At 37.1% G+C, this 16218-nt stretch overlaps 1 protein-coding gene across 1 annotated transcript in view; it reads left to right on the forward strand.

The window, feature by feature from the left end:
* The window catches only part of BRD7 (bromodomain containing 7), a 15659-nt gene extending 1806 nt beyond the window's left edge, over positions 1–13853 (forward strand). Inside the window, exons 2-17 of the mRNA XM_009885077.1 lie at positions 11–293; positions 1058–1187; positions 1575–1632; positions 3235–3379; positions 4730–4840; positions 5193–5377; positions 6268–6391; positions 7051–7126; positions 8044–8151; positions 8711–8843; positions 9748–9859; positions 11047–11103; positions 11914–12025; positions 12177–12320; positions 12535–12678; positions 13657–13853. Of these exons, the coding sequence (XP_009883379.1) occupies positions 11–293; positions 1058–1187; positions 1575–1632; positions 3235–3379; positions 4730–4840; positions 5193–5377; positions 6268–6391; positions 7051–7126; positions 8044–8151; positions 8711–8843; positions 9748–9859; positions 11047–11103; positions 11914–12025; positions 12177–12320; positions 12535–12678; positions 13657–13721 (1987 nt within the window). The 3' untranslated portion in view covers positions 13722–13853. The remainder of the gene's footprint in view (positions 1–10; positions 294–1057; positions 1188–1574; positions 1633–3234; positions 3380–4729; positions 4841–5192; positions 5378–6267; positions 6392–7050; positions 7127–8043; positions 8152–8710; positions 8844–9747; positions 9860–11046; positions 11104–11913; positions 12026–12176; positions 12321–12534; positions 12679–13656) is intronic.
* Positions 13854–16218: the final 2365 nt, after the last annotated feature.

Raw genomic sequence — 16218 nt, forward strand, 5'->3', positions numbered from 1 at the left:
GGCCGGGCAGGGCAGGGCAGGGCAGGCGGGTGTCGGTGTTCTCTGCAGCGCTCACACGGCTCACTCCTCCTCTGCCGGTTTCAGAATACGTAGAAAAGCCACTGAAGCTGGTGCTGAAAGTCGGAGGAAGCGAAGTTGCTGAGCTGTCTACTGGAAATGCGGGACTTGATCCGAGCCTGTACGAAGACAAATCTGAACATGAAAAACACAAGGACAGAAAAAGGAAAAAGAGAAAGAAAGGAGAAAAACAAGCTCCTGGAGAAGAAAAGGAGAAAAGAAAGAGGAAAGTTAAGGTATGTATTGATGCTAGTGCATTTTAGGAAAAAAAAAAAAAAAAGCTTTAACTTTCTCTAGCCTTCACATCAGAAGGTGAGCAGGTATGACTGTAATTGTATCCTTAAAATGGAATACATTCAAACTTATTATATTAGTGTTGCCGATTTCTTTTCTCCACGTACTTTTATTAGAAAAAGCTGAGCAAAGTAGTCTGAAATGTCTCATCTTTCAAAAAATATTTGCGAATCTAAGAGCACACAAAATTAAAAAGGGGGGGAACTCTGTTTCTAAATAAATCATTTTCTTTAAAACAGAATGGAGAGTTTACAAGTTCTTAATTAAAAAAAGAAAAAAAAAATTCCCTCTCAAGGTTCCTAACATGATAAGTAATTATAACACATTTATTTGAAGCATTGTGGGTACCTCTACTTTTAAATTTCCTGACTGTTTACTATTTTTTCTAAAACCATCAAAAAATCATCTTTAGTGACTTCACTGGAGACAATTCTCTGTGCAGAGTGGCTCCTGCCATGCTATAAGCTGCTGTCACATTTTTTAAAAAAATAATTCTGTGATACATTGCATTGTAAAGCTGAATTACTTTATTGTCCAGCAGATGGAGACAGTACATAAAGAATACAAGGTTTTTACAGACTTACAAACCTTTTTTTTTTTTTTAACTCTATGAGGTAATTTTGAAAAATCCAGAGCGCGTTATGTACAGGAATAATGCTGGTTTTGCAGGTTCTCTAAATTTCTGTAACAATCTTTCTCTTTCTAGGAGGATAAAAAGAAACGAGATCGAGACCATGCAGACAGTGAGGGAGAACAGGAAATGAAATGTCAGACCCCCATCAGATTGGAATTGCCACCAGAGAAACCATTGACGAGTACTTTATCAAAACAGGAAGGTGGGGAAAAAAAAAAAAAGAAATTTCTTGTGCTAATTCCAGTTTTCTTTAATTGACTGACATTTGATTGCTCATTGTTTCTATAGCAAGTGACTTGACATTTTTTGTCATCTCATACACAAATTTGAAATTATGTTACCACATACTTCTTTTGCAGAATGGTACCTGGTACCTATGTCAGAGTGGGCAGAATGTCAAGTCAGGCCAATGAGAAAAGTAGATCCCCCACATAAGTTGTGGGCTTTGCCACTGTATTGTTTTCATTTATGATGAAGTCGCAAGTTGCATCAGTTTTGTTTAGTTGATTTCTAATATCTTGGAAGTTTATTACCTCTTGCAGTCAGTTCTGTTTCACAGCCTTTCTCCCCACACTTCTTTTTGGTCTAGAGGTGGAGCAAACGCCACTTCAGGAAGCTCTGAATCAACTCATGAGACAGCTGCAGAGGTAAATATCTGTGCTACAGGTTTTCAGAGCTATGAAGTGAAAATAACATACATTAAGGGAAGAGGCGTAGAAAAAGCTGAGTGAAAATATTACTGCTAAATGTGTTGCTAACAGGACTACTTTAGGAATTTAAGTGCTAGTTTAAGCATCCATAACTTCTCAGCTTAGGCTTCCTGTAAACACCTCCAGTTTCAAGTTTAAAGTACTTTTAAAAAACTTTTAAAAATAGGACAATTTTACAATAATGTGATGCTTTCCTTTTTTCAGAGAGGCAAAAGAGTTTGGAATGAACTTGCCAAAACTTCTTTTACCTTGAGTTCTCCTATTTTTAGAATGTTTTACTATAAAAAGGAAGTATGCACGTGAAAACTTAAATCATGGTCTCTTACTGTCTTACTAACCAAATGCCTTTCGATTAAAATCATCAGATTTGCAGTTCTTTCAAGTAGTCTGTGCTTTAAGATATTCTTCCTTGGCTTTAAGAATTAAGAATATGTGTATGTCTTGTATGAAAGGAGTTGAAAGATCTTTACCTGTCTCAGCAGATTAAGCTTGAATCTGTTTGTTTGTGAGTTTTCTGACACTAAATTTTCAAGACCTTGTTGTCAGTTTCAAGAAACTAACAACCAGCTATCAAAAAGCACTTGTGTTTGTTTTGGTACCCTTTCAAACATACAGAAAGAAGCAGCCACTTTTGGTTTTGAATCCTGGAAGCTATAAGTGTTCCACAGGTGTTGCAGAATATCTGCGCTGTGTGCGTCTGTAGTATGTGTAGCAAAATGCTTTTTTCCCTGTTCTGTAGCAATTTGGCAGCTTGGAGTGGAAATCCATAAGTAAGCCTCAGGAAAGAGGCCTGAAATGCCAAGGGTTTCAGCAGTGTGCATAGTACCAAGACTGGTGTAGGAGGCATCTCATGCTACAGAGTTCAGTGAAAAGCAAAAAAACCAATTGTTCTGGAGGAGGGATTCTTGCTAGCTTATTCTAAGGATCAAGCCTGGTCCTAAGGAGAAAATACCAACCAACTATATTTGATTTTAATGCTATTAGAAGCACCCAGGAACATCAGTGTATGTCAGAGATCACCGGAAGTCTTAAGAAATTTTAATGTAAAAAATTATTAACATTACATAACCTGAAAATCAATATAATCATAAGTACACATTTTATCACAACTTTTAGCAGCAAGCCTTCCCTTCTGTTAATTTCAGAGTAAGCGATGAATGACAAGTATAGATTCTTGAGACATTCATTCCCTTTATTTTTCAGTAATTTAATTATCATAAAGCCACTTTTCGAAAAGCCAAAACCTTAAAAATAATAAAAAAAAGGTAGGGTTTTTTTTTAACCTTCTTGGGAGCACAGGTAGTTATCAAGACGTAGAACTTCTCAAATATGTTTGTAGCACTTTTTTGGTATATGGGTTTGCATATGAGATCTTTTCAGCCTTCAAAAGTGACAGATTATGCTGACACAAGCCATTTCTAGCTTTATGTTTTTGGTTCCTTTTCAGCTCAGTCCTTTCCTTTCTATTTAATTCCAGGCTCAATATGTTCTTTGTTATAAGTTGAAACACAAAAAAACTGTCTTTTCATTTCTTAACAGAAAAGATCCAAGTTCTTTCTTTTCATTTCCTGTGACTGACTTTATTGCCCCTGGCTATTCCATGATCATTAAAAACCCAATGGATTTTAGTACCATGAAAGAGAAGATCAAGAACAATGGGTACCAGTCCATAGAAGAATTAAAGGTAATTCTGTAAATTTTATTTTCACTACAGAGATGCATTATGCTCAATTGACTTGAACTCTAGTATTTTATGAGAATATGAAGATGCCAAAAGAACCAGTACTTCTGCCTGAGGAAATGTTTCTTGTTGAGTTTTTGTGAGCAAATAAGTTCTGGAAGTGAAAGAGAAAACACTTCTGGTTTGTAAATATGCATCTCAAAAAGATGTGGATGGTTTCAGGTTTTATGCAGGATTCAACAGAACATGTCAATTTGTTCTTCAGTGTGTCATTTTAGGTCTTTACTTAAGAATGAAAATATTAGTACTTCTGCCAGACTGCTCTCTTTTTTCAATGTATTACCTCAAAAACCAAGGAGTCTGGTGAATTTATTGGCTTTGCCTGTCTGTTACTAGTTTGTCATTTGCCTCTTGTCACCTCTGTGCTAGCTTATCTAGTCATGTGCATCCACAGATAAGTGAAGGCAAGATGAGCCTCAGTCCTATTGGCAGCAACCGCTTAACCCTGTGCTGTGGTGTGTCTAGCGGATTCAAGGGCTTGTTTTGAAGGCCCCTATAGCTTTTAAAAAGTGAGGGGACTTGTTTTGTTTTTTTTCTTCAGCAGAAATATTCTCTACTACTTTACTGGGCTAGATGAGGACCTGAGAAGTGTAATTTGTGTGTAATTAACAGTTGAACTTAGATGTTAGTTAATAGTATTGGTTGCATTTTCTTGCACATTCCTTCTTTAGAGCTCCAAAACTTAAGAACATTCCCTGTTGTTTCAGCTGTTTCTGGTTAGTTTTTCATTTTAACTTTTTGTCTTCGTAAATAGCTGAGAATGTGATAAAACATACCTACCTGTAGAGGCTCTGCACTGAGTATAGAAGTGAAGTTTCTAGCTCAGTCATTCAAGAAATGAACTTCAAACAAGAATACGTTTTTCATCATTATAACTGAAACTTTGGTGTATTCCTTATAGTGATTTAACTTTGAATTGCAGGTTTTCTGTTTTTAAAGTTAGCTTTATTGTCTTTTTTGTGTTCCTTTTAATGACTGCTGATTGGTCATGGAAGTGGGTGATTTTAGCTAAGAGGACTTCCATTAAAGCTCTGAGAACTACAAACAATACTGAACACTTAAGAATACTTTCAGGATGTTTTTTTGGGTGCTAGTTTTGAGACTTGAATCTAATTTACATACTTATTTCCGTTTAAATTTTTAATTTAATAGATTTCTTACATTCATTAATTAAAACTGTTCTTTGAAGTTCCTTTTCCTTAAAGCTCAAGACACTGCATTTGCAACCAGGATTTTGATATAGTATACTATAAAATTTTAACTTTCATTCCAAAATTATTAACATCTCTACAGGATAACTTCAAACTGATGTGTACAAATGCAATGATTTACAACAAACCAGACACCATTTACTACAAAGCTGCAAAAAAACTGCTGCACTCTGGGATGAAGATACTTAGCCAGGTAATAGAAAATACAAAACAAAATATTAAAAAATACGCTTCTTCCTTTTTGACCCCTCTTTCATTCCACTTTTCTTACAAGGATCTCATGAAAATTAATAAAAACTTGCTTAATATTTGTCAACTGCTTGCATATTAGAATTTAAGTAGTCCATTGTTTTAAGGCTCATGCTTTAGTACTGCTAGCAGATCAGTTATTGAAGAAATGTTTGCATTTCATATTTCATTTTCTAAACTGACTTTATACTTACTAGTATAAGAAAGAAAGAACTGAAATAAAATCATCCTCTATGGGTAGGTTAGGAAAAGATTAATTTAAGTAGTAAATAAAAGGATTTCGGTGGTTTTTTTAGGAGAGAATTCAGAGCCTGAAACAAAGTATAGAATTCATGGCTGACCTGCAGAAGACAAGGAAGCAGAAGGACAAGACGGAACTGCAGCAAACTGGGGAAGATGAAAATGGTCCTGGGAAAGACAAAGGAGAACCTGTGGATGGTGACACCAAAGCGTTCAAAACACCTAGCAAAGAACACAAGAAGTGAAGTATTCTCTCAATAACAATTATAAGATACACCCTTTAAATGCTACTGAAAGAAGATGACTTTTAGGGACCAGGGGATGTGGGTTTCTCTCTTGCTGGTACTGCACGTACACTAAGGCTTCTTCATCTCAAGGATCTCAAGGGAGAAACATTTCTCTAAAGCGTCTTCATATAGCAAAAATAAATAAGTTTAGAATCTTTATGATACCATCATTTCTTTATGTAGGTAACCCTCTACTGCTCATCAACTCCATTTCTTCAATTACCTCTTGCTTTAGTGTCTGTTTCACATAAGTAGTATTGTTTTGAGAAAGCTTGCAAACAAGACCTTTTAAATATTTTGCTACAAATAACTATATAGCAAATTTCACAGAGCAATTTTTTTTTGCGTAGTAGTTGCATTTGAAATATGTAAATGCACAGCTAAAGAGCATGTACTTCCTGAAATATCTTTTAATATCTAGAAATACCCCTTGCAATGTTCTGAAATACTGGTGACTTTGTTTTCACAGATTTGAAAATACAGATACTAAAATTCAGATACTAAAATTTTTACCAAAAATATCCTTAGTAGTTTTGTGGGAGTGATCACACAAAATCCGGCAACATGCTAAACTAAGATGTCGGTACGGCTGCAGTAAGCTAAACGTAGACACCTTTACAGTTAACATAAAAAAAGCATTTTCTGCTATAAATCTGTCACATATTTTTCCCAGCTGTACTAAATACAGTCATATTAAATGGCTCTTTTTTTTTTGTTAGCTGTTGTGTCTACCGAAAGAGTTTGCATAGTTGGCAAAAAACTTCTTCACTGTATCCTTTTGTGATATTTAGCCCATTGGTGCCTGTTAAAGTTGGTAACGAAGCTGTGCGGGTTTTATTCACAGGAAGGATAAAGATCTACTTGAAGACAAATTACAAAACAATAGCTTGGAAAGAGAACAGGAGCAGATTGATCGTATTGTTAGAGAATCTGGAGGAAAGTTAACCAGACGACTTGCGAACAGCCAGGTAAATCTTTTTGTATTTAGTAACTCCTCTCACTTTTTCATAAACTAGGCTTACTTAGCATCTTACGTCAGTTGAAACTCAAGGTATGCTTTTAGTACAGTTTACACCGTTTTACACATGGCTGATCATCTGTGTAAGTTATCATAAGGTTAAAAAAAAAAAAAGGTGTATCAGTTGAATGCATGCTGAATTTCATCAGCAGAGCAAGTTCAGCTTAAATTTTCAGAAATTTTAGATGAAGTAGAAGAGGATGAATAGTAGGAACCTCAAGAAAATATCGCAAAACTGACCTGCAAAAAACCCCGTAGTCCTGAAACAGCCACAAGTCTGATCAAAGTTTATTAATGTTACAGGAGAAGGAACCCGGGTTGGTAATACTGGGCCCATTTAATTTTCTATGTGAATTACATGTTTTATCTCTTAGCCTCTGCAGAAATGTTAATATTTGTCATAATTTCTTAATTCCTTGTGCCTATAACAATAAAGTTATCCAGTAAAAGTAAAGAAGTTAGAGCAGCACTCACTTCTGAGGCTGACTGATCTTTCCAAATCCCTTTCTGATTCCTATGGATAGGATAGTTTCATTAGATGTTTTTGTTAGTTTAAGGACCATGAATTTCAACTAATACGTAAGTTAAAATAGTCTGATCTTATTTCAGTGTGAATTTGAAAGAAGAAAACCAGATGGTACAACAACTCTGGGCCTTCTTAATCCGGTTGACCTTACTGCAGGAGGTAAGTTGTCGTGGTACAGGTAACGAGCCACTTTCATCTACCTGGTTTGCTGCTTTTTCACTGGGGCAGATCAGCAAGTGCTGGCTAAGAACCTAATGCTTCTTTACAGTGTGATAAAGATGTGGATTTATAAAGCTGCAGCTGAGGGAGCACATAGATGAGGGCCAATTGTGGCTGCTGTTTGGAGCAGCTGGAGGGAGCCATCAGTGGCCATTGCTTCTCTTTCTTGCATCAGCTGTTTGCAGGAGCTGCAGGAGAAAGCTTTTGCCATTGGAGAAGAGACAACCCACCATATGCTTGCGTCCTGGGCTCCCCTTTAATCTGGTCTATGTCCAGACTGCAGTGTCTGCTCACCCAAAAGGTCCAGAATTGGCCGCTGGGAGCTGTTTGGGTCCCAAATCATGTTGTCATGTCAGTGCCATCGATATAGTGCCACTAGCTACAAGAGTGCAGGTGTTTAACGGCCAGCTCGTTACAGAGCTGAACTGCCTGGGAGTGGAATAGACAGAAACCAAGCTGAAAACTTGACTTCTCCCATCCCCCAGTTTGTGCAGTGGGAAACATCAGCAAGAATAAACTAAGCGTGGTCTTTCACGGTAAGAATCGGATCCTTCTGCCTCTGTTAGGGAAGAAGAAGGAAGAAGAAGGAAGGAAGAAGACTGATAGTGAAAACTTGAACACTTAAGTTAAATCTTAAATCTATACTTAACTACTATTACCACTTACTTGGTTTGGATTCACGTTTAAGATTACACACAATCTTTTGAATGAAGCATTTGGAGAGGAGAACACGGTTTGAGGGTTGTGTCCTGTTTATTCTGAACTTTCTGGCTGCAGGTATTAAATGAGTTTGGGCATCTTCCTGTCACTTAAACTATGCCTTCATTATTTCTGTATTTTGATATATCCTATTGTAGAACCGGGTTACTGCCCTGTAAAACTGGGTATGACAGCAGGAAGACTTCAGTCAGGAGTTAACACGTTACAAGGGTTCAAAGAAGATAAAAGAAACAAGGTTACACCAGGCAAGTGCTGCTTTTTTAACACACATGTAAATCCTCCTCCTTTCTATAAACAAAATATGTTGATCTCATTACTAGCACACAAATAGTTTTGAACTAATTTTTTTAATGATCAAGCACATTATTGCATGAATCCATCGCACAACTAAACAGCACATCGCAAAGTCTAGCTTAGTTTACACATACAAAAGGGGAGGAGTATTTAATAAAATGTTCATCAATACTGAGAAGAGGAACTATACCAGACAGATAAAGGTTTTTGCTGGCTTTGAAGGAGCATAGTGGGGAGCCTGAGGACCTGTTACTGGCACCAGACTGGGTTTTCATATTGTGTTAAGGCATACAGTATTGTTAATACAACATTTGTAAATAAAAATGCATTTGATGTAGATCTTACTAAAAGATGTTTCAGTGTGAACAGATGGTATTCTGTGAAAGTTCATTTTCACCATAAGAAATGCGTTCCTAAAAGTTTCTTTTGGGGGATTGTTTTACAACCTCCTTTCATTTTTATGATACAGGCGTATCAGACGTAATAATTAGTACTGTTGTTATTCATTAGTGACATACCTGAATTACGGACCATATAGTTCCTATGCTCCAACATACGATTCCACATTTGCCAACATAAGCAAAGAAGATTCGGACTTAATCTATTCAACATATGGGGAAGACTCTAATCAAGGATCTTTCAGGTAATCAGATGACTACAACGTGTATTACGGCTTGCATGTGTGGTAGCAGTTATGTGCAACTCCCTGCAGTACAGGCTTTGTCATTGCTATTGGAAGATGTCACCTCTGTCTTTACAGCCTACTGGGTTTTGTTTGTTTGTTTGTTTTAAGAAACAAAAGCTTCAATAAGAAAATTTGCCTGTAAAGTGAAATTAGCTAAGATTGAAGGGTTTTGATGCTTCACGGAACACAGAGTCTAAAATTTAAGCATATTTATGACTAACTCTGAAGGAGTCGTGTTCGAAGCCATAAAAATGTTGAGTGATACAAATGCTTATACTAACTGGATTTTTTAATGTTAATAAACTCAATTACTGCCTTGAGTGAGATGCATCTTTGTTAATGTCAAATACTGACCAGACTACTCTGGTCATAGTGAGAGACCTGAGTCCAGAGATAGCGATTCCTAATTTCATTCTTAAATAGCCTCTATAGTGCTTGATTTTCATATTATTTGCTACAGTAATAATAATTATTTCTCATTGTTTTTATTATTCTTGATCTTAAAAACTTCAGCGCTAAAGTCCTTTTGTTTTATGAGACTCTCAAAACTGGAATACACAGTGGTATAAATTAATCTGAAGCCTGGGAATACTGATGTACAGTGCGAGTTTGCTTGCAGCTTGCTGCAGCTGCCTGAGGCACTATACTTTTCCTAGTTTTTCCAGTTTTTGTTCAGAATCTGAGTGGTTTCCTCAGCTACAAAAGGCACAGATAATTAAAGTGAAGCAAGCCATTTAGATCAAATTCTGTGCTACTTTTTGTGTTTTCTGTGCTGTACATACTGGTTTGACTTTACGTAACTTTTTTTCCGTTGCATGTTTGGTATGAAAGTAGTTACCATAACTATCTTTTGATCTTTTAGTATTCATGATTTTTTGATGAAATCACAAGATTATCCCTTCTTAATGGCTGATAGTTTGCTTGATGTTCTAACTAAAGGAGGACATTCTAGAGCTCTCAGGGAACTGGAAACGGTAAGAATGGATTTGTGAACTGTCTGGTCTTTGGTTTTAGCACTCAGGCTATAAAGCTAGAGGAAGATGATGCTGATCTTATTAATAGGCTCCCTTTTAATTGGTAAATTTTGAAGGTGAAGACTGATCTTTGTCTTCAGTGGATTGATTTCCTGGAAGGGGATTATCTTGACTTGTTAATTAGCGAAACGTGAAAATTTACAAAATACTGTACTGAGTCAGAGTCACAAATCCTTTCTCTGTCTACTCTCCCACTCTCATTAGCTCTAGCTCCTGTTCCATTTAGTAAGAAAGTATCAATAAGCAGTTGTTTAGAAATGAGGTGATCATGGATGGGCTTTCTTGTTTCCCTGAAAAGTTTATCCTGTTCCTAGCAGCCACTGCGCAGTTCAGAAGTAGTAACTAGTTTTTCCCTTTACTTGGTGCAGTGCTTTAAACTCAAATATGTGCTATGTAAAAATAGTAAACAGCTACTCTTCGTGTCCTTAGATTTTAGTACTTGCATATGCCAAACATGAGTGGAATCAAAGAGGCTGATTTGACAATCTTAATTGACAATCCAAGAATTAGTTGAGAATCGCCACAAGATGGTTCCTGTTAACTAAAAGTCTCGATCTGAGTTTCACATGAATGTAAACTATTGAAATAAACAGAACATCGCCTTTTACTAACAGGTCAAATATTAGCTAAACTAATGCTAGAAATAGTTCATGGATCAAAGATTAACCTTTAGCCCCAGTTCAGACCTTTGCTCAGCATCACTGGTTTAGCTCTTTTCTAGTACCCAGTGGTGACACTTGACTTACAGGGTTCAACCACTACTACTGCAGGTATTAAGAGGAATACACTTATGTATAGGAACAGAGTACATTTCAGCCTCTGGTCATCACCCTTCCTTTTCTTCCCACCCCCCAGTAAATAATCTCTGGTGTGACATCACTGGGGAAAAGCCTGTGGACTTTGCAAAGAGCAATAAAATGTGTGCTGTAAAAATGTGTTTTAGTAAGCATTAATGCCCGAAGAAAGCCCTCTAAAAATAGCTACTTTGTAACTTGGTTTACAGAGAAAGCTCATTTGACATTGTATATTTACTTCACTTTAAAAATACTGCATTTTTAAAGGTTTTACTTTGAACTTAAACAACTGATTAATTTTAATCCCGTCTTTAAAAATCCTTTTCTATTCAGCCATTGGAGGAAACTGAAGGCCCACATGAAAGAAGTGATGCAATCAAAGATGTAAAGGTAGATTATTTTTTTTTATATGAATCAACAAACCAACCTCTCTAACCCCACAGTTATAAAACTGCCTACAACTGTAAGGCCTGTGCAGCTACACTAAGACTGTGACAACGGCATGCTATTTTGTAGGCATTTGGAGAGTAAGAACCTCCAAAAAATTTAAGTTTTAAACAAGACTGTATGTCCAGAGAACTGGAAGAAAATGCTTAGATATTTTTGTGATTGTTTAACCATGTGTTAGATCTTCTGGTTGGCAGCTAGAGTTGTTTTATTCTCATCTTAATCTGCTTTGGTTTAACATAAACATACAGCTGTAAACTATCACAGCAGTTGTCTTTGAGAAATTTTATCAAATACCTTGTGCCCCTATAGGCATTAAGTATATCTCTAAAGTCCATTCCACCCAACTTTTGTTCAATTAGAACAAGCTTAGCAGTAGTTCTAGGGAAGGCGCTGCTCTCCTACAGCCTTTGTCTGCAGCCACTTCCCAGGTTGGTTTGGAATTTTGGCCTCGGATCTTAGATCAGCTCTGGTTTAGGTGAGCTCAAGGAATTTAGTCTTAAGTTACTGTATCATTTGTGCATGCCCCCAGTGGTTTTGGCAGATGCCGTTTTCCATTTGAGTATGGCATAGAATAGTAAACTGAGTAACTGTGGAATGGTAAAAATTTCACAGGGTGGCTTGTCACCTTTCCCTCTGTATGTGCACTTTTTTAGAGTAGACTAATTTTAACTAACTTGGTGTACTGACTTTCCCCAAACAATTTTGTTGTCTCAAGGTTGATCTAAATTATTACTTGCTGCTTTTTTTTAGATGATGGAAATGGATATTGCTGCTAGGTTGGACTCTGCTAACAACGACAGACTTACAGCGCTGAAAGCAGTCACAAACTTTGGCATGCCCATAGAAGAGTTTGATTCTGAGGGTGAGTTTTCTTAGTATTTGCACTGCTGCTGTATCTGTAACTGTTACAGTTTCTCAATCCCCTCACATAGTCAGCCTTACCTTGTTTTATATCATAATATGAGTGAATGTACTCTCTTGCTAGTTAGGGCTTTCTTTTCTTCATTAAACAGAGGCTGAAATCTTCCAGAGGAAACTTGATGAAACAACAAAGCTTCTGAGAGAACTCCAGGATGCTCAAAATGAACGACTAAGTACAAAACCACCCCCAAATATGATTTGTCTTCTGGGTCCATCTTACAGAGAGATGCACTTGGGTAAATACACTTTTTCTCATCATTCTTACAGAATTGATTGTCCCAACTTGTATCAACTCCAAGAAAGACAAAGGTTTAACAGTTACAGTGCAGAATATGTGCCCTGTTAGGCCTAAAAGAGTAATTTAACTTTTTTTTTTTTTCCCTACGTAAAGCCAGATGAAAGTTTTGAACAGTAATATAGCATGTAAGTACAGCCACTTCTCTTTTCTAGCGGAGAGAGTAACCAATAACCTGAAAGAACTCGCACAACAAGTGACTCCAGGTGATATTGTTAGCACATATGGAATTCGGAAGGCAATGGGAATTTCAGTTCCTTTACCCGACACAGAAGACAGCTGGGTAGATCTGACAGAGGGTGAGTATACAGAAATGCATTGTAGCATCCGGTCAACTGAAACAAAACCACAGCTGCGTATCACTAGACTGGCTTGTGGTAGAACGTGTAGTAACTTAGTTCCAACTTTCAATTCTTCTCCCTTTTTTAAAATTCTGTTTCTAATGGAAAGTTGCTGTGTTTGGTCTCAGTCCAAAGCGAACCCTTTGGATATGTGGAACTCTGGTTCAACTACATAAAGTAGTTATTTTACCATTCATCTTACAGCATTGCCAAATTTTAAAGCTTGGCAATCCATTCAATTTTAGTTTTTCTGTTTAGCATGAAGTTACAAGAAAAGAGTTAAAATTCCTTACTTGCTAAAATGAGGCCATCGTGTTTCCTTCTCCTCCAAGGGTTTGGCTGTGTACACCTTCTGCTTAGTTTGGCCAGCTGTAGTGCTTTGTAAATTGACAGCATCAGTTCAACTCAACTCATCCAGCCAAAAGTAACTACTGGTTTTGTTGGATTAAGGAGTCGGGTCAGTGGAAAATCTAAGTGCCAGAACCAGATCTCCCCCTTGTGGCACATAAACGGTAAAAGCATACCCAGGGTTTGTGTTCGTTCCCAATTTTTAAGGCAGGTGGGAATTTCTCTCAAGAAATCTAATTTGCACAACAAATTTACTCAGTCTGCCGTTTATAAAAAGTTTCAGTTAAGATGTTATTTAATGAAAAGAGGATTACTTCAGGAACTTCCTTCTATTTTCAAGGAAACTGCTCAAGAAATCTCAATTTCAACATTATTGAGCAACTTCTTTTTCACAGCAGTGTGCAAGAGATGCTATGTAACAGAACCCACTGAAACATAATCTGTTCTTGGACTGTCATAGAATATACAGCTCACTTGGACTGTCTGCACAAATAGCAGATGCCTTTAGGAGTACTCCATTGTATATGCGTTTCCTTCATTTAAAAGTTATATATGCTAATTGACCTGGTACCTGTTCTAAACTTTCAGACTTTCAAGAACCTAAAAAGACTGTCAGCATCCCTGAAAATGAGTGTGGTCCAGTTACAGTCTGAAGCTTCGGTTAAGTTTACAGCTGTTTGTTTGATTCTATTTAAGAACCAGATAAACTTCCTTCAGGTGCATTCACCAAACATTCACGTGTATATTGTGTGTTAAACTACTTTTGTTTATTAAATTTTGGAACTGATGACATTTGCCATTGAATGGTTGGTATTGAGTTACTTCTGCTACACAAATGCACTAAGTTAATCTTTTTGCATTCCTTATTATTTTAAAGCACCTCTGCAGCATTTAAGTTTTCCTAGATTGTTTAGTGTCTGGAAAAGTTAAAACATAAGTGAGCATATGGTGCAGGGACTCAACCAAAAGTTTCTACAAGTGACATAAAAGACTCTCTATCTGAATCTGGTTGGGGCAAAAATCATTAGTATGTGAACTTGCAAGTTTCCCTTTTTAAAATTACTGTGCAACTCTTACGATCATGAGGAAGAGAAATAAACTTTTTAAATAAAACTGACGTAGCCTGATGAATTAACAAAAGATCAGCTTTGTGAGACTTTGAACGTGGATGAATGTCCTCTTAGAGAGCCAACACCATCTGCTTGTAGTATTCTAAAACTCGAGGGCAAAGCTTAGAAACACATCATGACAATAAGGTGAGACTGACAACCCCACTTGCTGCCAGCAAGTAAAAATACCACACTAATACGTAGAACAGTAAACTCTGAGACACTCGCATAGACAGTTCTTACTACTTGGAGGTATTACTTAACACTAGCTGGATAATGATTTTAGGCTTGCTTAGGAGAAAGGAGAACATATTTAGAAAGCTAGTGTTAGAACTCGGTTCCACCAAAACTACAGACAAAGCAGATGGACAGTACAGCTTTTGGGCACCTTTGCAGCACTGTAGCTGGAGCCGCCGGGGGCTCTGGCACAAGTAGGCCTTTCCCTGTGCTCGTCAGTTACTTCTACACAATCACATGGTGCTATATGTAGGTTCTACCACAGGCATCCTTATGTATTTTTAAATGTAACTCCTTTTTACCCTGTGGTTCCAATATAACCCTGGACTCAAACAGGAGTGGCATGCAGCGCTGCAGCTCCAGCCAATGAGCTCATGTGCGCAGTGGCACAGAATTGAACTAAGGAGTAACTTAAAGGTGAATTCCACCCTCTACCCCCAGTCTGATGGCCAGCATCACCCTTACACTCCCTTCCTTCCCCCTCTCTAAGAACGGCTGCAGAAGTGTTTATTTAATTGTTTGTAAACTGTCACAATTCTTAAAGTTCATTCCCAAAAGGTTGAACTGTGAACCTGGATTTTTCCCCAGTAGTTTCTGTTGTCCCAGAATAGTTATTAATAAAGCCGCCACTAGATGTTTTTCACAGTTATAGTTAATTGCAGCTGAAATATTACTCCAGGGAATTAATTTTTCCATTAATATTTAAGTCATTTTCACACTACAGGAGAAGACAAGATGCACAACCACTGTACCAGCCAAATCACTATAGGCTCACTCTAGAGCATCTCATTTCCCAGCACTTGCCTTTCATATAGTGCAGTAGGCAGCCACAGATGTCAGAAAACTGAGTAGTGAAGTTATTCTTCAGCTGTAGAGTGTAAGTATGTCACTATGTATTTTCCACTTACACAAGTTTTTTAAAAAATATAAATACTGAGTTTACGAGTAAAAACAATCTCATTAACTCTATAGGGGTATAAGGAATACACCTTTTCATGGGAATCTTCATCAAAATAATTGCAAAACCAAACAAGTTCGAGGAAGTTTTTTATTTTATGAGTAAAAACAGAAGTTTGTTCTTTAAAGTAGATTACTAATTCAAGATGTTACTAGCTCTTCAAATTAGATACAGTGCCATTGTTTCAGTTTAGGAAAACAATAATGCTGTAAGGAAGATTTTTCTAACAAGGTTATTTCCTCAATCTTAAATTTCACAGTTCGCTCTCAAAAGGACTGCTGCAAACAATTATTGAAATACAGTTGCTTCTTAAATTGAACTTCTCCTGTGGTTGAATATAGCTGTCATATTATACAGTTTGAGTTCTGATGAGAAATTAGGAAGTCATCCTCACATACAACCCCTTTTCCATTACAGTTTCTAACTTCTCCAAGTATGCCTTGCACGGTACACCAGCGTTCCGTGAGCAGTGTTAATGTCCTTTTAAAACTGCACCAAAACCCTACTTCCAGTTGGAAAGCTACAGCTCTTTATACCACTTCTGTAAATGAGGTTCAGTTGCAGTTATGCCCAAGCAAGTTACTAGCCTGACAGGCAGTACAATGTAAACAAAAGCATTTCAAAATGCCCTTACAGACAGCGAGTTTTCTTTCATAGACAACTTACATCTACATTCTGCGAGGTCTGTGAACAGAAACACTTCAGAGCCAGCTCCATCTATAAGGCATAATGCACTTTTCAAACTATATTTATGAGGCAAATAGTCCTTTTACCTAATATGTGACATCAAAGACTGCTGAAAGGAGCCTTTGACACACACGTGGTCCTTATAAAACAATAAATAAA

Source organism: Charadrius vociferus, unplaced genomic scaffold (assembly GCF_000708025.1).
Source record: "Charadrius vociferus isolate BGI_N301 unplaced genomic scaffold, ASM70802v2 scaffold475, whole genome shotgun sequence".
Taxonomy (NCBI): Eukaryota; Metazoa; Chordata; class Aves; order Charadriiformes; family Charadriidae; genus Charadrius; species Charadrius vociferus.